General features: G+C 43.3%; 1 protein-coding gene across 2 annotated transcripts in view; it reads right to left on the bottom strand.

The window, feature by feature from the left end:
- VRK2 (VRK serine/threonine kinase 2) overlaps positions 1–13,647 on the bottom strand; it is a 90,141-nt gene extending 76,494 nt beyond the window's left edge. For both annotated transcript variants that reach the window (XM_075535918.1, XM_075535917.1), the window contains exons 1-2: positions 13,584–13,647; positions 10,665–10,805 (exon numbers count right to left, since the gene is read on the bottom strand). In XM_075535918.1, coding sequence (XP_075392033.1) covers positions 10,665–10,800 — 136 coding nt within the window. In that variant the 5' untranslated portion in view covers positions 10,801–10,805; positions 13,584–13,647. The remainder of the gene's footprint in view (positions 1–10,664; positions 10,806–13,583) is intronic.
- Between the last annotated feature and the right edge of the window lie 3,458 nt (positions 13,648–17,105).

Here is a 17,105-nt window from a genome sequence, read left to right as displayed (position 1 = left end):
TATTTCTTCTCTAAAGTTTACCTCTATATAAAATGTTTTATTTTTTGGTACAACAATGCATAGATATATAATAAATACCTTACTACAGTGTAATGCCTTGATGTAAAGTTTCACTACAAATAAAATACTTGGTATCTGAAACAAACTGCTCTAAATATATATATATTTTTAAGAATCCATTTATCCAAGCATTTTTACTCTTTAAAGGAGTAAATGGTATCTCTTTAAATCACCACCCTATAAAATAGCATGGTTAAGAATAATTCAATATATGTTAATATCCATTTCTGTATCATGCTTATTAAAAACACATCATATGCATTTAAAACAGGACTTTACATTTTTTTCTGTTGCTTATTAAACTCAAAACAAATGCATAAAATACTTCTGGCCACATTTCTTCATTTCTGAAAAGCATGAAAATCTAACAGATCTTCCTCCTCAGATGGTGGCTCTTCTTGATCGACTAATCTGTTTTTTCCCCCTTTTTCTTCCTGAAAATATTGTCTGATCTATGGCACAGTCAAAATTTTCATATATTTTTCCCAGTTATTAACATTAGGCTTACTATAAATATCAGATGTTCTTTCCCAGATTTTGTGATCTTAATAATATTAAAAGCATATCACTGATGCTCCATGCCTGCTCGAGTTGTCGGTCTGAATGGAAAATGCCACCACTTGTCACATCATCACCAAGCAGATTTCTGAAATGAGCTGCCAATACTACCAATGGCATCCTCATCTTAGAAATGAGCGTGTCATAAGCATCGCCACTGTTTTCTCGGGTTAGCAAGAGGCTCCCAGTGCTCTTTGTCAAGGGACATCAGTAAGTAGAGCAGAGGGACTGACTTCAAATGCAGATGGGACACCAGGACTTCCCCTGTGGCCTGCAGACCAAGGACTTCATCTCCTTGGCCCTAGCACCATCCTGATTCGGTATTTGGGAAGATTACACGAAGTGATGGGTGCAAATCACTGAAGACATAGGTTGGCACACACCGAGCGGGCGATCTTAGTCACTGATGAGGGTTACTCGGAAAACAAATTAAAGCACTACCCCCAGCAGTACCAGTCACAGATCCAAGACACAGTGGACATACCCAGCCCTCTTGTAGAGTCATCTCTGCCTTTAAGTTTCCTTCATTTTGCTGCTGTTCAGAACATACACAGCAATTTGCATGCCAGTTCAACAGTTTCTCCATACACAATGTAACGGCCTTACTTGCATACTCATGCACACGACCATTGTCTACTTCACCTCGCATTCAACATACACTCACTGCCCACTAATGTTCCTATTTTCCACCGCTGTCGTCGATTTGATCCCAGCACGGCATGAAAAGAGCCCAATGCTCCAGGGAGAGGCCCTTTCTAGTTAAGCTCAACCATTGTTTGGCTTCAGGAAGACTTCTGGGGATATTTTTGGTATAATGTTTAAAGACGATTCCAGGACAATACGTTCAGGGTCTTTCATTCTTTTTCTCCTTTCTGTGTGCTGTGTTCAAGGGCTCCTCTGTAGGGGTCTGGGAACAGTACCTCGTACGGTTTCATTAGGTGGCACTCAGAACACCAAAAACCGAAGCTATGTTCTCCATAAGCTATGGTCTCTTTGACGCCCAGCCTAGCTTCCGATCGCTTTTGCTTGAAATAAACTTGCGGGAAGCTCTTACTCCACACTAAGGACAGGAGAGAGAAAAATGGCCAGTGTCTTTAGAGAATAATTAACAAAAGACAGTTTGTTTCATCTTCATGATAAAATACAGCATCCCCATTAAAAGCCAAATTCATCATTCCCAAAAGTTAAATAGAATGACACTTTAAAAAGTAACTCCAGCTGATTAAATTTTGGGTTCTGTGAAAAAAAAAAATTTAATTTGTGAATATACTCTGAAATCTTTCATTTGATTGTAAAATGTTTAAATGATCATTTAACTTTGAGGCCTTGCCTCTCAGTGTTCTATTCTGAACTAGTCAAACCAGTGGTGGCCGGCCTGCTGGGCCCAATAATACTGCCTCTCAGATTTAAATACTCTGATTTCACCTGGATTGCAAATTAAAGAGAACACTGGCACATTTTCAATGATTGATTTTGCAAAAATGTGTTGCTTTTCCCTAAACTGTGTTGCCTCTGAGGAGGCCAACTTTGGCCTCCTTTTCTTGCTCCTTTGCAGCACTGGTGTCTCTTTTGAAGCCATGCTCCATCTGCTGGGGAAAAATGCCCATTAAACTTCATGACTAATTGCATAGATTCAAAGTTCCCAATCTCACACATGAAAAGCAGATGCTTGGAGAACATAATAAAAGCGTCTACTTCCAGCAGCCTTTGACACATTTGGAGACAAAGAAACTCTAATCATCTATCTTCTTTTAAAGTTGTGTTTACCATCTTTGAAAAGTTGATTTCTTATCCATGTTACGTGATGTCAACCCATTTCAGTAAAGGCCATGCTTTTTCCATGCAGAAGTTTACACTGGAGTTTTGGTCGACTTCAATTAAATTCTTCTCAGTAGAAATGTTGTAGTCTCAACACAGAACTGGGATGTCTTTTACAAAGCACTGCTTAACCTGTCACATCGGGCTCTAACAGAGGACTCATCCCAGTGGATTCTCCAATCTCTAGATGGAAGACATGGTTTCGTGCTTATTAAAATACGTGACGAGAGAATGGACAGATACTTCTCTACCCACAATCTCCCCCAAAGATGCAAATACCTCTGGTTTTAACACTACAGTGGTTTACATACAGGTAATGTTATAATAGGTGGAACACAAGATTTAGTCCTATTTAACCTATTCACTGGGAAATCATATATATATATATATATATATATATATGCCAGTTCTATATATAGTTTAAAATAGGCCAGTTTTAGGGTTGGTTTAACAAAGTTTTAATATCCTAGGCCCTGTTTGAGGTGCCCTGCTTGCCCACAGGAAACCCCATCTAGTGTATTCGAGATGGACGATGGAGAGTATGACATACAAATGGTAGGGAAATGGAGAGAATGTTATGGCTACTCCCTGGTAGGCTTCAGTCGCATGCTAGACTTTTCCTAAAAAGGCTTTCCAGTAACCGTTTGTTTTCATGCCGAGTAAACAGCCCTTCTAGCTTCCGGTCCACCAAAGCTACACATCTTGTTCTGCTGGCCACTACCCGCTTTTTGCCGAGGCCAGCCCCTCTCTGCCTCTAGTTGGGGCCATCATTCCGGCGACCAAGAGCAGTCAATGCAGCCCTCACCAACACATTTGGGGGCCCACGAACCCAGCCCTGGAAATGAACTTTTAGCTGCTGGAAAATGATGTTTCCGAATGCGAAGATGAAGTGGGGAAAGCGGGCCGCGCTGGCCGCTCTTTAGCCACGGCCATAAGACCTAAGTCCTAGCTGGTTAGACTGAGGTCTGCCCAGGAGGCAGAGCCTAGAATTTCATTGCCTTTGTTGGCGCGCGCCACTTCTTTAATGAATGTCACTTTCCCTGGTTTAATATCAGGGAAAGTGACAAGAGTGCTTCTGGATGAATTGTGCTTTCCGAGGACTGCATGGCACACTCTCCCGCAGTCTGACACGGGACCTGCCAGCTTCGTTGGCAGTTGTAATGCACCAGCTTTAGTTTTAGCAGTTTAATTTGTGGCAGTTATATGTTTTGAATACGTCGAAGTATTCACAACGGCCTCGTGGAGTCTGCTCCACAGATAACGTTTACACAGTGGAAAGGGATGCCATGCCTCGGTGGCTATTAGGACGAGCTTCGCCTCGCCACAGCTGGTCTTGCGGGCGGGCATTCAGGGCATGCGATTCCAGGAATCACAAGGAAGGATGCCCCTTTCCTTCTTCGTCTTCTTTTTGGGTGTTTTTTTTTTTTACCCACTTCTGTGGTGGGTGTGAGACGATCATAAGGAATATGATGTTGAGAGCACATATTATGCAAAATCCATTATTCAGGAAGCAAAGTTTATATACATGTAGACATGATAGACGTGCAACATAAGAATAGGAAACTTTGTTACATTGGCATTAAATTGGTTCTAACCTTTCAGTAAACCAAGTTTTAATTGACAAAAATCTCTGCATTGAAGAGAGAGGGCTAAACTTTTTCCTTTGGTGTTTTTTGGGTTATTTTTTTTAAGACCTCTCTTTCAGGGGAAGTGCTCTGGAGGGTTTTATTTGGAGTTCTCCCTTCATCTCCTTTATATACTTTTGTGAGGCCCCATCCATTCATGGTGAAAAGAGCTACCACCGAGGACGCTTTCCAAACTTTGCCTGCCCTTTCTAAATGTAGGGTCCTTCCCTGCAGCGGGCTGCCTAGCTGGCTTTGACTGCACCTGGCTCGGCTGGAGAACAGAAATATTCATCTCCTCTGAACACATGCTGCTTAAGTGCCGGGGCCCTTGCAGGAGCGTCGCCCTCACTGGAACCTTCATTACAGTGCTTTCTCTCCCCGTATGAAGTAGCAATTCCCATGTACCAAAGCGAGAATGTGCCTGCCACAGCCACGGGAGCTCCCGTTTGACTTTCGAAATTAATCAGCCTCTACGCTGGAGTAGAAATGGCATGTCCTTTAACCTTAAGCACAAAAAGCTCTCAACAGACTGTAGTTTTTGCATCCCTGGATGGGAGTTTGGGCCCCTGATACTTCAACTTGATGCACATACTGGGTTTCTGGCATGCTTTTGCCCAAACCCATCTGCTAGCCTGGCACTGAGCCCATTCCGAAGGTGTGATGCCAGTTTCAATAGGGCAGAGGTGCCAATCAAAGATGGGTTTGGAGGGGCAGCATGCAGAACGCAGCAAAAGTCAGTTCTTCTGCCAGAAGATCCTCCTGTTATCATATAATGCCAATGGAGGGCCACATGCTTCATTGCTCGGGATCACATTGCATCTGTAGATGTTTCTGGCCTTCAGTGGAGAGTTTTCTACAGAATCCTTTTCCTCAAGTAGCACTTGACTGAAGACATTAGAGAAAAGCTACACCTACCCGGCATACGAAAGACATTATCCTTTTACAAAGAAATTATGGGCATCTCCAAGGATTTTTTTTAAGTTACTGCTGAGTTTTCTGCCTTTTCTTCTAAAAGACCCTTTCACACAGTATACTGACAAGCTCAGTCAGTTGGGGGAAGCTCAGTCCATGAGGTGGAGTGACAACACTGAAGACACACCAGTTGCAAAACCAAATCCCTAAGCAGTATTGACACTTTTATGTCATCGTGGGGGTGGGGAGGGGCAGACACATTCTCATATTCTAAATAACTTCTAGTGAGCCCTTTCCTTAAGAGCCCTCAACCTTATTAATGTCCTTCTCGTTTAAAGCATCTATATTCCTGTGTCCGAGATGAAGTAAATACCTCCCACTAGCCCTCTTCTCTCATATCGAAAGAAGATCATATAAAATACTTCAGAAGCAGAAGACAATTCATATTTCATAAGAAAACCAGAAGCTCTCAAAAGCTGAGAATTCTTTTATGGTAGTACTAGAGGTGAGCTCATTCCCTGAAGAAGAAATTTCCCCATAGCAATAGATTTCAAATTAAAAAACCTTGACCACTGTAAACAGTGACAGGACAGTAACAGGTGCCGTGGGAAAGACCTAATATACAAATGCACTACAGAAACGAGCCCTTTATAAGCCGTGCCTTAAGGCAAGAGTCTAAGAATAAACTGGTTGAAAATGAAGAACTGTAATATGAAATATGTTAAAAGAGAGCTCAGACATTAAAAATATATAAAGCAGACAAGCAATGGCTAAGATTTAGGAGACCTCTCTCTCGTTACAGAAAGAACCAGAACTTTCTGAATCACACACTTAGATTTCTCAACTGATAGGTAAACAGAGTACTATCTTAAAACGTACAAATTCATAGCCTGTGGGTAGTACCAACAACATGAAAAAATACATTCTAGGGACTTTGATTTCTTGACTATAAGAAGCTTATCACAGTCACAAAACCATACTCCTTGTGTACAACAGTGCCTGCTCTCTCACTGTCATCAGCTGCTGGGAATGACACACACGGCAGCTTCTAGTAGGAGTTATTCTGACGTGCCGTCACTGTTCCTTTGTCTCTTCACGGTCACAGGAGGGTTGGTGGCATTTTCCAGTAGCTGTCAGAGTGGGGTCATAATGTTGCAAAGGCTTCGAATAAACCTACCTACTCTTCTCAAAGCCAAAATAGTATTTAACACTGTCATGAACGTGACACGGAGCCAGGTGCATCCCAGTGACGCCGCCTCGTCGTCAGCATGACTATTGGCTGCTCTGACCACTACTCGGCATACTTAGACATAGATCCACTCCAGCAACTAAACAGATGAAACCCAACACATACAAATGCATTTCCCCCGTTTTGTCATAAAAACAAATATTTTTTCCTTATCAGTAAAATAGAAGAGTTAAATTTTGATCATTTATAAAATTCTTTGCTATCCTGTCCCACTCTTAAAAAAAAATCTTTGTATCTTTCCAAAAGGCAAAAGTAGATTAATTTGCGTGCATGACCCTGGAAATATCTGACAGTCACTTGGCTGCCATCTAAACATGCCATCTGAATCCGTGGAGAAGTGAAAGGATCGCAATGGTTTCCCCGGTTCATTTCATTTGCAATTACATGCTAGTCTTTCTAAGAGGCTTACTATCAACAAAGCATGGGTAGAATATTTTAGAGGACTTTGTGATAGTTACCTGATCTCTTATGACGACAGGCTGGAGTGAAGAGAAACTTCCACAATCATGGAAGAGAACAGACTGGCGGGTGTGTGAGATAGACAGCTCAGCCTCAAGCTCAATCTCTGCAGCTGATAACTGCAAGCATCTACTCTGCGCCTAATACGCCAAGGACGCCAACGATGCCAACGATCAACACTATGCAAGACGCAAAAATAATAACAATAACATTTAAAACTAGGGAAATCTAGATAAACCGTTATTCACGCGAAAAGCTTTTGATTACATCTGGCTAAAGTTCACTCTAGTAATTCCAGGATTTTGTGCGGTCTCCGCCCAACGCCCCCACCCCCCAAATTTCAACAAAATTTCAGAGAAGCAACATTGTTCAGATAACACAGAACTAAAACAGAATGTCTCACCATGTGATCATGGCTAATATAATCAAATTCAGTAGAAAAATAAACTGAGGTCAGTAAATCCAGTATAGTACAATCTACTACTGTGTGTTCTTAGTTTTTGAATATTGCAACTAAATGTACCATGATTCATGGCAGGGTAAGTGGACCGAGAATTCCTCCATTAGCGTTCTCTGCCCAAGCCCTGACACCAGATACACTCAAGCATCCGTGAAGAGAGGCGATAGCAACAAGTCATTAGTGCTTATCAAAGCACCCAAACAATAAATGTGTACCATATTCTTCTTCATGGAAAAATAAGATACCCCCTGAAAATAAGACCCAGTGCATCTTTGGGAGCAAAAATTAATATAAGACACTGTATTTTTTTCGGGGAAACAGCGTAGTTGGTTGGGGTTTTTTTTCCAAATGTCGTACACACATGGGTTCATGGATCCAGTGCTGTATCTGCTGGCTGAGCGATCTTCATTGGTATCCCAGCGACCCCTGGAACTTTGTCTTGCACTTCAGTGACTTCAATGCATCTTGGATTGCTTCCTTCAGCACCATCGGTTCCTGATCAGGTGCTACCTTCTGAAATGGCTGAATGCTGACCAATGATTTCTGGCACAGGGACACTGTATTCCTTCCATCTTCTTACAATGTTTCCTGCATCGCTCAGCACTTTCCCAATAGACTCCTTCAATGTTGCAACTAAAGGCTAGAGGTTTTTCTTCAGTTCTTTGAGCTGAAGAAAAAAGAAAATGCCAAGTGTGTTCTTCCGGTGGCTTTCTAACTCCATGTCTCTGTGCACCTCATGAAAGCACTTGCCTTCGTTGTCTCCACCTGTGCTAGCATTAAACTAGAATTCAAATCCCTTTTCTTCTTTCTATCCCTAGAGCTTCAGAATTTTTTTATTATTTGATTCTAAGATGACAGCAAATTTTCCCTCCCCTAAAACACTTTCTTTGCTTCCTCCTCCACACCCTCTTTTTATATACAGAGAAAGAACCTTGACTTTGTTCTTGTATTCAAAAGTTTCTTTTCAGTCTTATAACTTTTCTATTAATGCTACAGGAGCATTGTTTCTCCAAGTCAAGAATAAATACCAAGCTTCTCTGTCCCTTCCCCTTCACTGTATGTTGCTGATTACTGAAAGGTCTTGGCTATTAATCTCAAAGCTACCGGACAGTTGTACATGCAGAATAAGTTGGACCTAACAGCTATTTTCTTCTCAGCCCTAGGCATTGAATGAGGATCATGTGTCTGCTGGAAACACTGTATCTGGAAAGAAATCATGCCTAAAAAGAAGGCAGCTGGACATCAGTGTATTAAGGGAAGATGGGTTGACATTACTCTTTGGTTCTATATACAGAAAGTGAGGACACATAGTACCATGCAAAAACAAAATGTAGTTCCATAGAGGTCTGCTTAGATAACCGAAAATAATAGGTAAAACTAATTTAATAAAGTTTAAAGAAGACATCTCACTAATCAGCTGATTATATGATTTATTAGCAACACTTGGATGACATATGAAACACACAGCTTTATTATACAGTCTTAAGTTTAAGTTTTTTCTTCCCGCAAAATATTTAAAGATTTCTTTAATGTCTTTCCCAAATTGTGGACATGTGAAAACATCCCCATGGTCCAGGTTCTAAACCCAGGAAGTGAAAGATGCTGCATAACTTATGGAACCATGAATTATGTTCCAAAAGTGTTCTTTGGGTAATGAGAAAAACAAAGTTTTATATACCCACACATATGACACTCACAAGAATAAAAGAAGCCTGGGCTTTTCTGTGTTTTAATAAGAATGTTAACATTACATGTCTGCACAAATAGGAGGGGGATTCAGAAATTTCATAGAGAAGTGGAGTAAAAGTAGTGAAAATCTCCCACAAACCTTTGAAGCACCTTGTGTATTTCTTTTACAAGCAGGAACTACACAAGTGGGGTATGCATACATAGATATAGACACATAAAGGGTTGCTATGAATCAGAATCAACTGAACTTTAGATATGAACACATACATATCCACACAAAAAATATGCATACACATTTATGAATGCATACACACATACATACCACCCACTGCCAAGTGGCTATGGTCAATTTCAACTCATAGCAGTGCTGTATAGGAATCCCAAGGTGAGAAGTAAATCTTTATGAGAGCAGCCAGCCTCATCTGCATCTCACACAGTGGCTGGTAGACTGGAACAAAGTAGCAGCTGGCAGTCCAATGCCTAACCCATAGCACCACTAGGTGTCCATTTAGATAGACAGATAAATAGAATAACGTGCATTTAAACACAGGGGATAAGATTACAGTTGCTTCTTCTCTACTGTACTCATATAAATCACACATTATAAAAATTAATATGTAAGTCATAAGCTGTAGTATCCAAGGACAAATCAGAAATAACTTATTTAAATCCATATTACTGCCCTAGAGTTAAGAAAATATATTAGAGCTCTTCATTCTTTGCTATAAAATCGCATTTGCTAATTTAGTCTCAAACACTGCTTACATATTCTACAAGGAATTCTACTATCTACGGACTACTGAGTCCTTAAAAGCTAGCTAAGATGTACCCTACATTTTTTTCATAATCTTGAAATGGGGAAACGCTCCTGTATTTGGTCCATGCAATTTTGTGCTTTGTTCTTGTCTTTCCAACGAGACTAGACACTGAGGTGCTCAATTAGCAGCTGCTTATGGACTGACTTTCATTCATTTGAAACCAAAGCCTTAATTTTATCAGAGGAGGGGCATGTTTGTTTGGAAGTGCTTTAGGAAGACGCCACAGTTACCCCAATTGAGCTCTTTCTTCAACTTCTAAACTCGCTCCGAAAGAACTCGAGGTCATGATGGCCGCTAATGGGTTGATTTTTCAGTCAATAATATTTCCCTTATTTTATTCATTAAACTGAGTGAGTCCTGCTATCCCCTCATCTCACCAGAGTTCCAGGAACCCTGATGACACTTTTACATTCAGTTAAGGCGCAGCATAAACAGTGTAGTTTCCTCAGTTCTCAAGCAGTTCCTCATCTGTACCAAAGAATGAAAAAATAATGTGTCTATTTTCCCAATGGTCCCAAGGATGGCATATAAAGAGTATCACTCTCAACTCACAGGAGACAAGTTAATTGTCTTGGTGCAATAGATGCCCTTGACGGATTATGGCAGAATTCTCTAGAGGAGCCCCGTTAAGAAAAACCCAAGGCATTATACCTAAAGTTTCATGATGAAGATTCACAAATGGAAAGTATATGTATTTGCAGTTGTGGGTGCTCAGCTGCAACAAACAAAGCTCTATCGAAAACCAAGCTCTAAAAAGAACAGTCAAATTTTGTCCAGGGAATGGTGTAACCGTGTTCTGAAAAGACTTCTAAGAGTCATGCGTAAAAACATGGAAAACAAGGTGCGAACTGTTGAACCTAGGCATGCTACTAAGCATGAATTAGCTTCACGCTACTTTGGACAGTACATGTATGAGCTTCATTCCAGTTCAAAGAGTCGATTTTTGAAATAATGCTAAGTAATTAGAGTTAAAGGCAGACGATCAGACTCCCTGGCAAGGCGCAGCTACACTTTACCTAAGTATATCAATCCAAATCCGCCAGAGCCGATCTTCTTGCCCAGCATCCACTGTTTCCCTTCAGTGTCATCCAGAACCTTGCCTTCCGGAAGAGGAACAGGAAGTCTCGATCTGTGAGCTCTTTTGGGTGGCATCGCTTCTGTAGGCAGAAGAAGGGGATCGATGACGAAAAAGAAAACTACTACTAATTTTGAGAATTACAACGTCTTCAGTGTTAACGCCTATCACCAGTGGAGCACCAGAGAAAGATGAGGCTGTCTCTGTGGAGAGGGATAGTCCCAGGAAACCTAAGGAGCTTTCTACTCTACTCCATAGGGTCGCTCTCAGTCAGAATCGGTTCGATTGACGGGGCACTTTTCTCAGATTCTTTGAAAGTGCAATTCTGTGGTCAATTCTGTTTGGGACAGTCAGAGCATGCATTAGAGAGCCACAATCACAATACTGAACCTTAAGGGTATGAATACTAAAAACAAGTGAGCATATAAACCTCCTGAGTTGTATTGAAGTCAACATTTCCAATATTCATTTAGGGATCCACAATGTGGAGTGGCAGGATAATACACTCAACTACGAATCCAAAGGTTGGAAGTTAGAACCCACCCCATAGTCTCTCAGCAGTCTTCGTCCACTTCTATAAAGTGACAACCAAAGAAATGGGGAGCTGATATAAGGGGCTCAAGTGGGAAGAGAATGCATAGAAAATGATGATGGCGGCATATGTGCAGTTGCGCTTGACACATTGGAGGAATGTATGGATTGTGGTAAGAGATGTAAGAGCCTCATAAATAAAAAAATCGAAAGTGACAACCATTAAAAAACCCACTGGCAGGGTTCTGCTCAACCTGGCCACGTGCAGTTGGTTGCCCAAAAGCAGAGTATCTTTCTTCTGAGGTACCTATTCACCGTACAGAAGACACTTGAAGAAATAGTGGTTTAATTTTCAATGAAAAGGTGAAAACAATGGCCCATACATTTAATTATTCCTTTCATTGTGAATGCTATTGTGTTAAGAGATCAGAAAATCAGTAGTCATAGGAAAGACTACACCTTCGGACTGAAAAGGCATAGATAAGGGCAATATGCATAACCAGCAAGCAGAACATCTAACAGATAGATCCCTATGAGTCTGTTAAATGAACAAGCGATATTCATGAATATAAAAGTTCCGAGTACTGGGCAAACGGGCAGGATTAGGATGGCAGACTAAATTCTCCACTCTTCTCTTTCTCTGTCCTATTCAAAGTGAACGTTGTCCTATATCACAGGGTACTACTGTCTACACTGCCAACAAAGTGATGTCTCTATAGCACAGTCTTACAGCTTTTAATCAATTCTTATCATTTACACAGGCTAGTGAATTTCACAATGTAGAATTTTCATCAGGTACAGGAAAAAGTTCTTAAAGAACAGCAAGAAAAATACATCAGCATATATGCCTGAAGCTAATTAAAATGTGGAGGCAGCGATCTATGATTCTCCTAAATATTCCATTAAACTTGATGTGATTTTCAAACGAAAGTTAACAAGATGCATGTACTGTTGGCTAGCTTTGAGTCTGTTTTTTATGGTTTTTGTTTTTAATGTAACTAATGTAAGGGGCCATATGTGTGTCTACTCACGTCATTAACTTTTGCATCTTCTCCAAGACAAAGTTCCTATTTCCCTTCACTGACTGCCATTCAGTGCCTAACTGTCTTTTCCTTAAACAGCAGCAAGCTCCATAATAAACAAGGTGGGAATTTAGATGGTGAACCATGAGTGAAACATAGTCCCATAAAATCCAAAGTTGTATGGGGTCTCCCCTTGACGAGTGCAGTGTGTCGTTGTTGATGTGAAAGCTAGTATCTTTGGAGAAGCCCTGGTGGATGGCAAGGTAGATACTTCAAACCCACCAACTATGAGGGACAAAGACGAGGCTGTCTGCTCCCTTCAAGATTTACAAAGTCTCAGAAATCCTCTACATGTGACAGAAAGTTTGAGTTAGGGCTTTGAACTGGCCATGATTACAATGAGGGCTGAGGCTCTGAGCAGTGACCTTAGATTTTTGGAGAGTTGAATGGAGATTTAGAATACAAAACGCAGGGACCTACGGATCCCCAATTCTATAGAGGCCTGTCACGGACAAGGGTCTCCTTTTTTGCTTCAGTTTCACTTCCTAGCACGGTGATGAAAAGTGCTAAACGCGCGCTTCCGGGGACACACGGGTAGCCAGGGGCCTGGACTCCTGCAGGCCCGGGTCGGGCCTGGGATGAAGGCACAGGGGGCCGCGAGGTCCGGCCCCGGATGAAGGCTCAGGGCCGTGGGGTCCGGCCCGGAATGAAGGCTCAGGGGGCCGGGGTCGGGTCTGGGATCAAGGCTCAGGGGGCCTTGGGGTCGGGCCTGGGACCAAGGCTCAGGGGGCCTTGGGGTCGGGCCTGGGATCAAGGCTCAGGGCCATGGGGTCTGGCCTGGGATGAAGGCTCAGGGGGCCGCGAGGTCCGGCCTGGGATGAAGGCTCAGGGGGCCGGGGTCGGGCCCGGGATGAAGGCTCAGGGCCGTGGGGTCCGGCACGGGATCCGGGCGGAGCGGCCCCAGCCCGGCCGGCCCCTCCCTCCTCGTCGGCCCTGGGACCCCGGGCCTGTCCCGGATCGCACCACCGCAAGCCAGGGCGTCTGAGGACCAACTGCCGGCCAGACTCCCCTCGACCAGCGAAACGCGGAGCCCGAGTCCTCACCCCTTCCCACGCCGCAGCCCTCTGAGGTGCTTAACCCGAGCCGCAAATCCCGGAAGCAAGTTAGAAAAGTGGGGGGCGGGAGCCAGCGGCAGGATCGGCCACGCCTACGGGGACCGACGGGCCAGGAGTACAACCGAAGGCCTCCGCTGGGACCCCGAAAACGGGGCGCGGGCATGCGGGACCCCCCACAGAGAGCGCACTAACCAGGTCCCGGGAGATCCCAGCCTCTAGGCCGCGCGACGCTTCCAGCCGGCCTCTCGGGGTGGGTGGGCGGGGCAACGGGAACACCAATCCCGCGGGAGGGGCGGGGCCTGCGCCCGGGCCGCCCTCCCCGGGGCCGCGCCATCTTGGCTCGCGCTCCCGGCGGCGGCGCGCGCTTGCATCCGGCCCCGCCCCGCCCCGCCACTCCCCGCCGAGCATAGACCAAGCCTGGCCGCGGTTCCCTCTCAGGGAATGGGCGGGAGCTGGTGTCGTCCCTGGCTCTTCCCCCACGCTCTGGGGACGCTGGGCGTGCACCGCCGCGGAAGGGTGCTTCTCCAGGACCAGTTTTAGGCCTCCTGCAGCGTGGCCCCGAAGCCTGGTAGCGCTATGCTTCAGTGCACGGCCAAAGGCGGTTCCAACCCACCCCTGCTTCGGGGGAGAAGAAGATGTGGGATGTTGGCTAAAGGTGAAACCACCACCAGTCATAACCGTGGTGTTCCTGGGGATTCCGACTCAGAACGGCCCCTTGGGCGGCGTAGAGATGCCACGGGGAGTTCCAGGGCTGTATTCTTTTGGAAGCTGGCTGCCACATCTTTCTACCACAGAGCGGCATGTGAGTTCGAACTGCCCACCTTTCCAAGTGTTTAAACAACCATAAGGAGTTAGATTGGAACCCTGGGGGGACAGCTCTCCTCAGGGTCTCTGAATCGGAATCAACTTCCCGCGTGTCAAAGTGGTTCCGTCCGTGCCACGACATGAATGCCACGAGCTTCTAAATACACCAAGACCAGTAGTTTCAGGTAAGGACTCAAACGGACCACTTTGTGCCCTTGGAGGCATACCCCTGCGAGACCCAAGTCAGCCACTACCCAATTGAGCCATCTTGAGATAGTTACTTAACTAAATTTCAATCTTATCCTCTGTGAAATGAAAATAACTGGAACACCTTCTTCATGTAGTTACTAAGGGGATTAAGTGATAAAAATAGATTGAGCCGTTTTATAACACAATACAGGCCCTTATACCCCGTTTTTTGTTTTTTTTTGGATCGAAAAGAACTAGTCTGCAGTCTGCTATTTGAGGAGGTATTAAATGAACAAGGACCAATGGTCCTGAAGAAGCTGCATCATGAATTGATGCAATACCAACTGAAATGTTTCAACAAGCTGATGAAGCACTGGAAGCACTCACTCATCAATGCCAGGAATTTTGGAAGACACCTAGTTGGCCAACTGACTGGAAGAGATCTATATTTGTATTCCAAGGAAGAGTGACCCAATGGAATGTTCAAGTTAAAGAACAATTATCACTGATATCACATGCAAGTGAAATTTTGCTGAAGATCCTGCAACAATGGTTGCAGCCGTACATGTGCAAGAAGCTACCAGAGGGTCAGACCAGACTCAGAAGAGGGCATGTAACAAATGATGATGACATTGCGGATGTCAGATGAATCTTGGCTAAAACAAAGAACACCAGAAAGAGTGTTTATTGTGTTTTATTGACCATGCCAAAGCATTTGACTGTGTGGGTCATAACATAACTTTGGATAGCCTTGAGAAGAATGAGAATTCCAGACGCATTGTGCTCTTGTAGATGTTGAATATAGATCAAGAGGCAGTTGGGCTAACAGAACAAGGAAATACCAAATGGTTTAAAATCAAGAAAGGTGTGTCACAGGATTTATCTTCTTACCATACTTATGATTTGTATGCTGAAAAAAAATCAGAGAAGTGATATGAAGAATTACGACATCAAGGTTGGAGGAGGGCCTGTTAACAACCTGGAATAAATAGATAGTACAACCTTGCTAAAAATAAGACTTAAAGCACTTACTGATGAAGATCAAAGATGACAGCCTTTTGTATGAATTGTAACTCAATATCAAGAAAACCAAAATCCTCACGATTAGACCAATAGATAACATTATAATAAATGGAGAGAAGATTCAGATTGTGAAGGATTTTATCTTGCTTGGATCCATAATCAACGTTCATGCAAGCAGTGGTCAAGGGATCAAAAGATGGGTTCATTAGGTAAATCTGCTGCACAAGACCTCTTCAGCGTATAGGAAAGCAAGAGTGTTCCTTTGAGGACTATTGTGTGCCTGTCTAAGCCATGGTATTTCCTGTTGACTCATGTGCATGTGAAAGTTGGATACTGAATAAGGAAGACCAAAGAAGTGTGATGCATTTGAATTATAGTGCTGGAGAAGAATATTGGAAGTACCGTGGATAGCCAAAAGGACAAACAAACCTATTTTGGAAGAAATATGTCCAGAACTCTTGTTAGAGGCAAGGATGGCAGGACTTCATCTTACATATTTTGGGCATGTCAGGAGAGACCAGTCCCTAGAAAAGGACAGCGTACTTGACAAAGCAGAGGGACAGTGAAAAGCGGGAGGTCCTCAAGGAGATGGATTGGTCCTGTGTCTGCAACAGCCAGCCGGAACAGAAGAACAATTGTGGGCACAAGAAAAGGGCATTGTTTCATTTTGTGGTGCATAATGTCGCTCTGGGTCAGACCCAACTTGGTGACACCTAACAACTTATACCCCACAGGAAAGGTAATTTGAAATGGATTATAAAGGAAATATATAAATGCAATTGCTGAAACTATAAAACATTTGGGAGAAAACATAAGAGAAAATCTGTGTGATCTTGGTTTGGGTAAAGATTTCTTAGAAAATACACAGAAAAGCAGGATAACTAAAAAGCAACTGTTAAAGTAGACTTTCTCTTTCATATGCGCTGGTGAAACCACAACTGTTGCAAGGATTTGGAGATACAAATGCTCACATTGCTGGTGGGGATTCAAAATGGCACAGCTGCTTTGCAAACAATGTGCCATTATTAAATAAACTTAAATACATACTTAGCATGTGAGATTCCATCACATTGGCTCTAACTCATAGCTACCCTTTGTTTGCAGCACAGTGCAACTTGACTGCTTGGTACTGAGCTAGCCTCCTTGGGCACACGTGAGTGCATGCTTGTAGCCACGGTGTCAAACTATCTCTTGCACGGCTTTTGTAAGGACATCCCGGATGAGTTTTCTCAGAAGTACATCGCTGCCTCCTCCTCAGCCTGTCTTAGTCAGGTTGTATACTGAACCTGTCTACCATGAGTGATCCTCCTCTGAAATGTGAGTAACTTTCAGCATCACCACCACACACAGCCACCACAGTGTGACAAACTGACAGGTCAGTGCTGGTGACCTAATATGCAGTCTGTCCACCAGTAGGTATTTACCCCAAAGACATGTCAACTTATGTCAGTAAAGTGTATGTGAATGGTTATAACAGCTTCATTAGTAACAGCCCCAAACTAGAAGTAACTCCAACACCCACCCACTCAGTAATAAAGAGAAAGTAGCACTTTGGATAAATCTGAAAAGTGTGCTATGATGAGAGAGAAAGAAGACATGAAAGAATTGGGTTCTTTATCTGCAGTTGCCAGGGACTGTTGGGAAAATGAGAATTGACTGCCAAAGGACAGATGGAATTTTTCTAGAATGATACAAATA

The sequence above is a fragment of the Tenrec ecaudatus genome, chromosome 17 (genome assembly GCF_050624435.1).
Source record: "Tenrec ecaudatus isolate mTenEca1 chromosome 17, mTenEca1.hap1, whole genome shotgun sequence".
In the NCBI taxonomy this organism is placed as follows: domain Eukaryota; kingdom Metazoa; phylum Chordata; class Mammalia; order Afrosoricida; family Tenrecidae; genus Tenrec; species Tenrec ecaudatus.
This window is presented reverse-complemented; position numbering and strand designations above follow the sequence as displayed.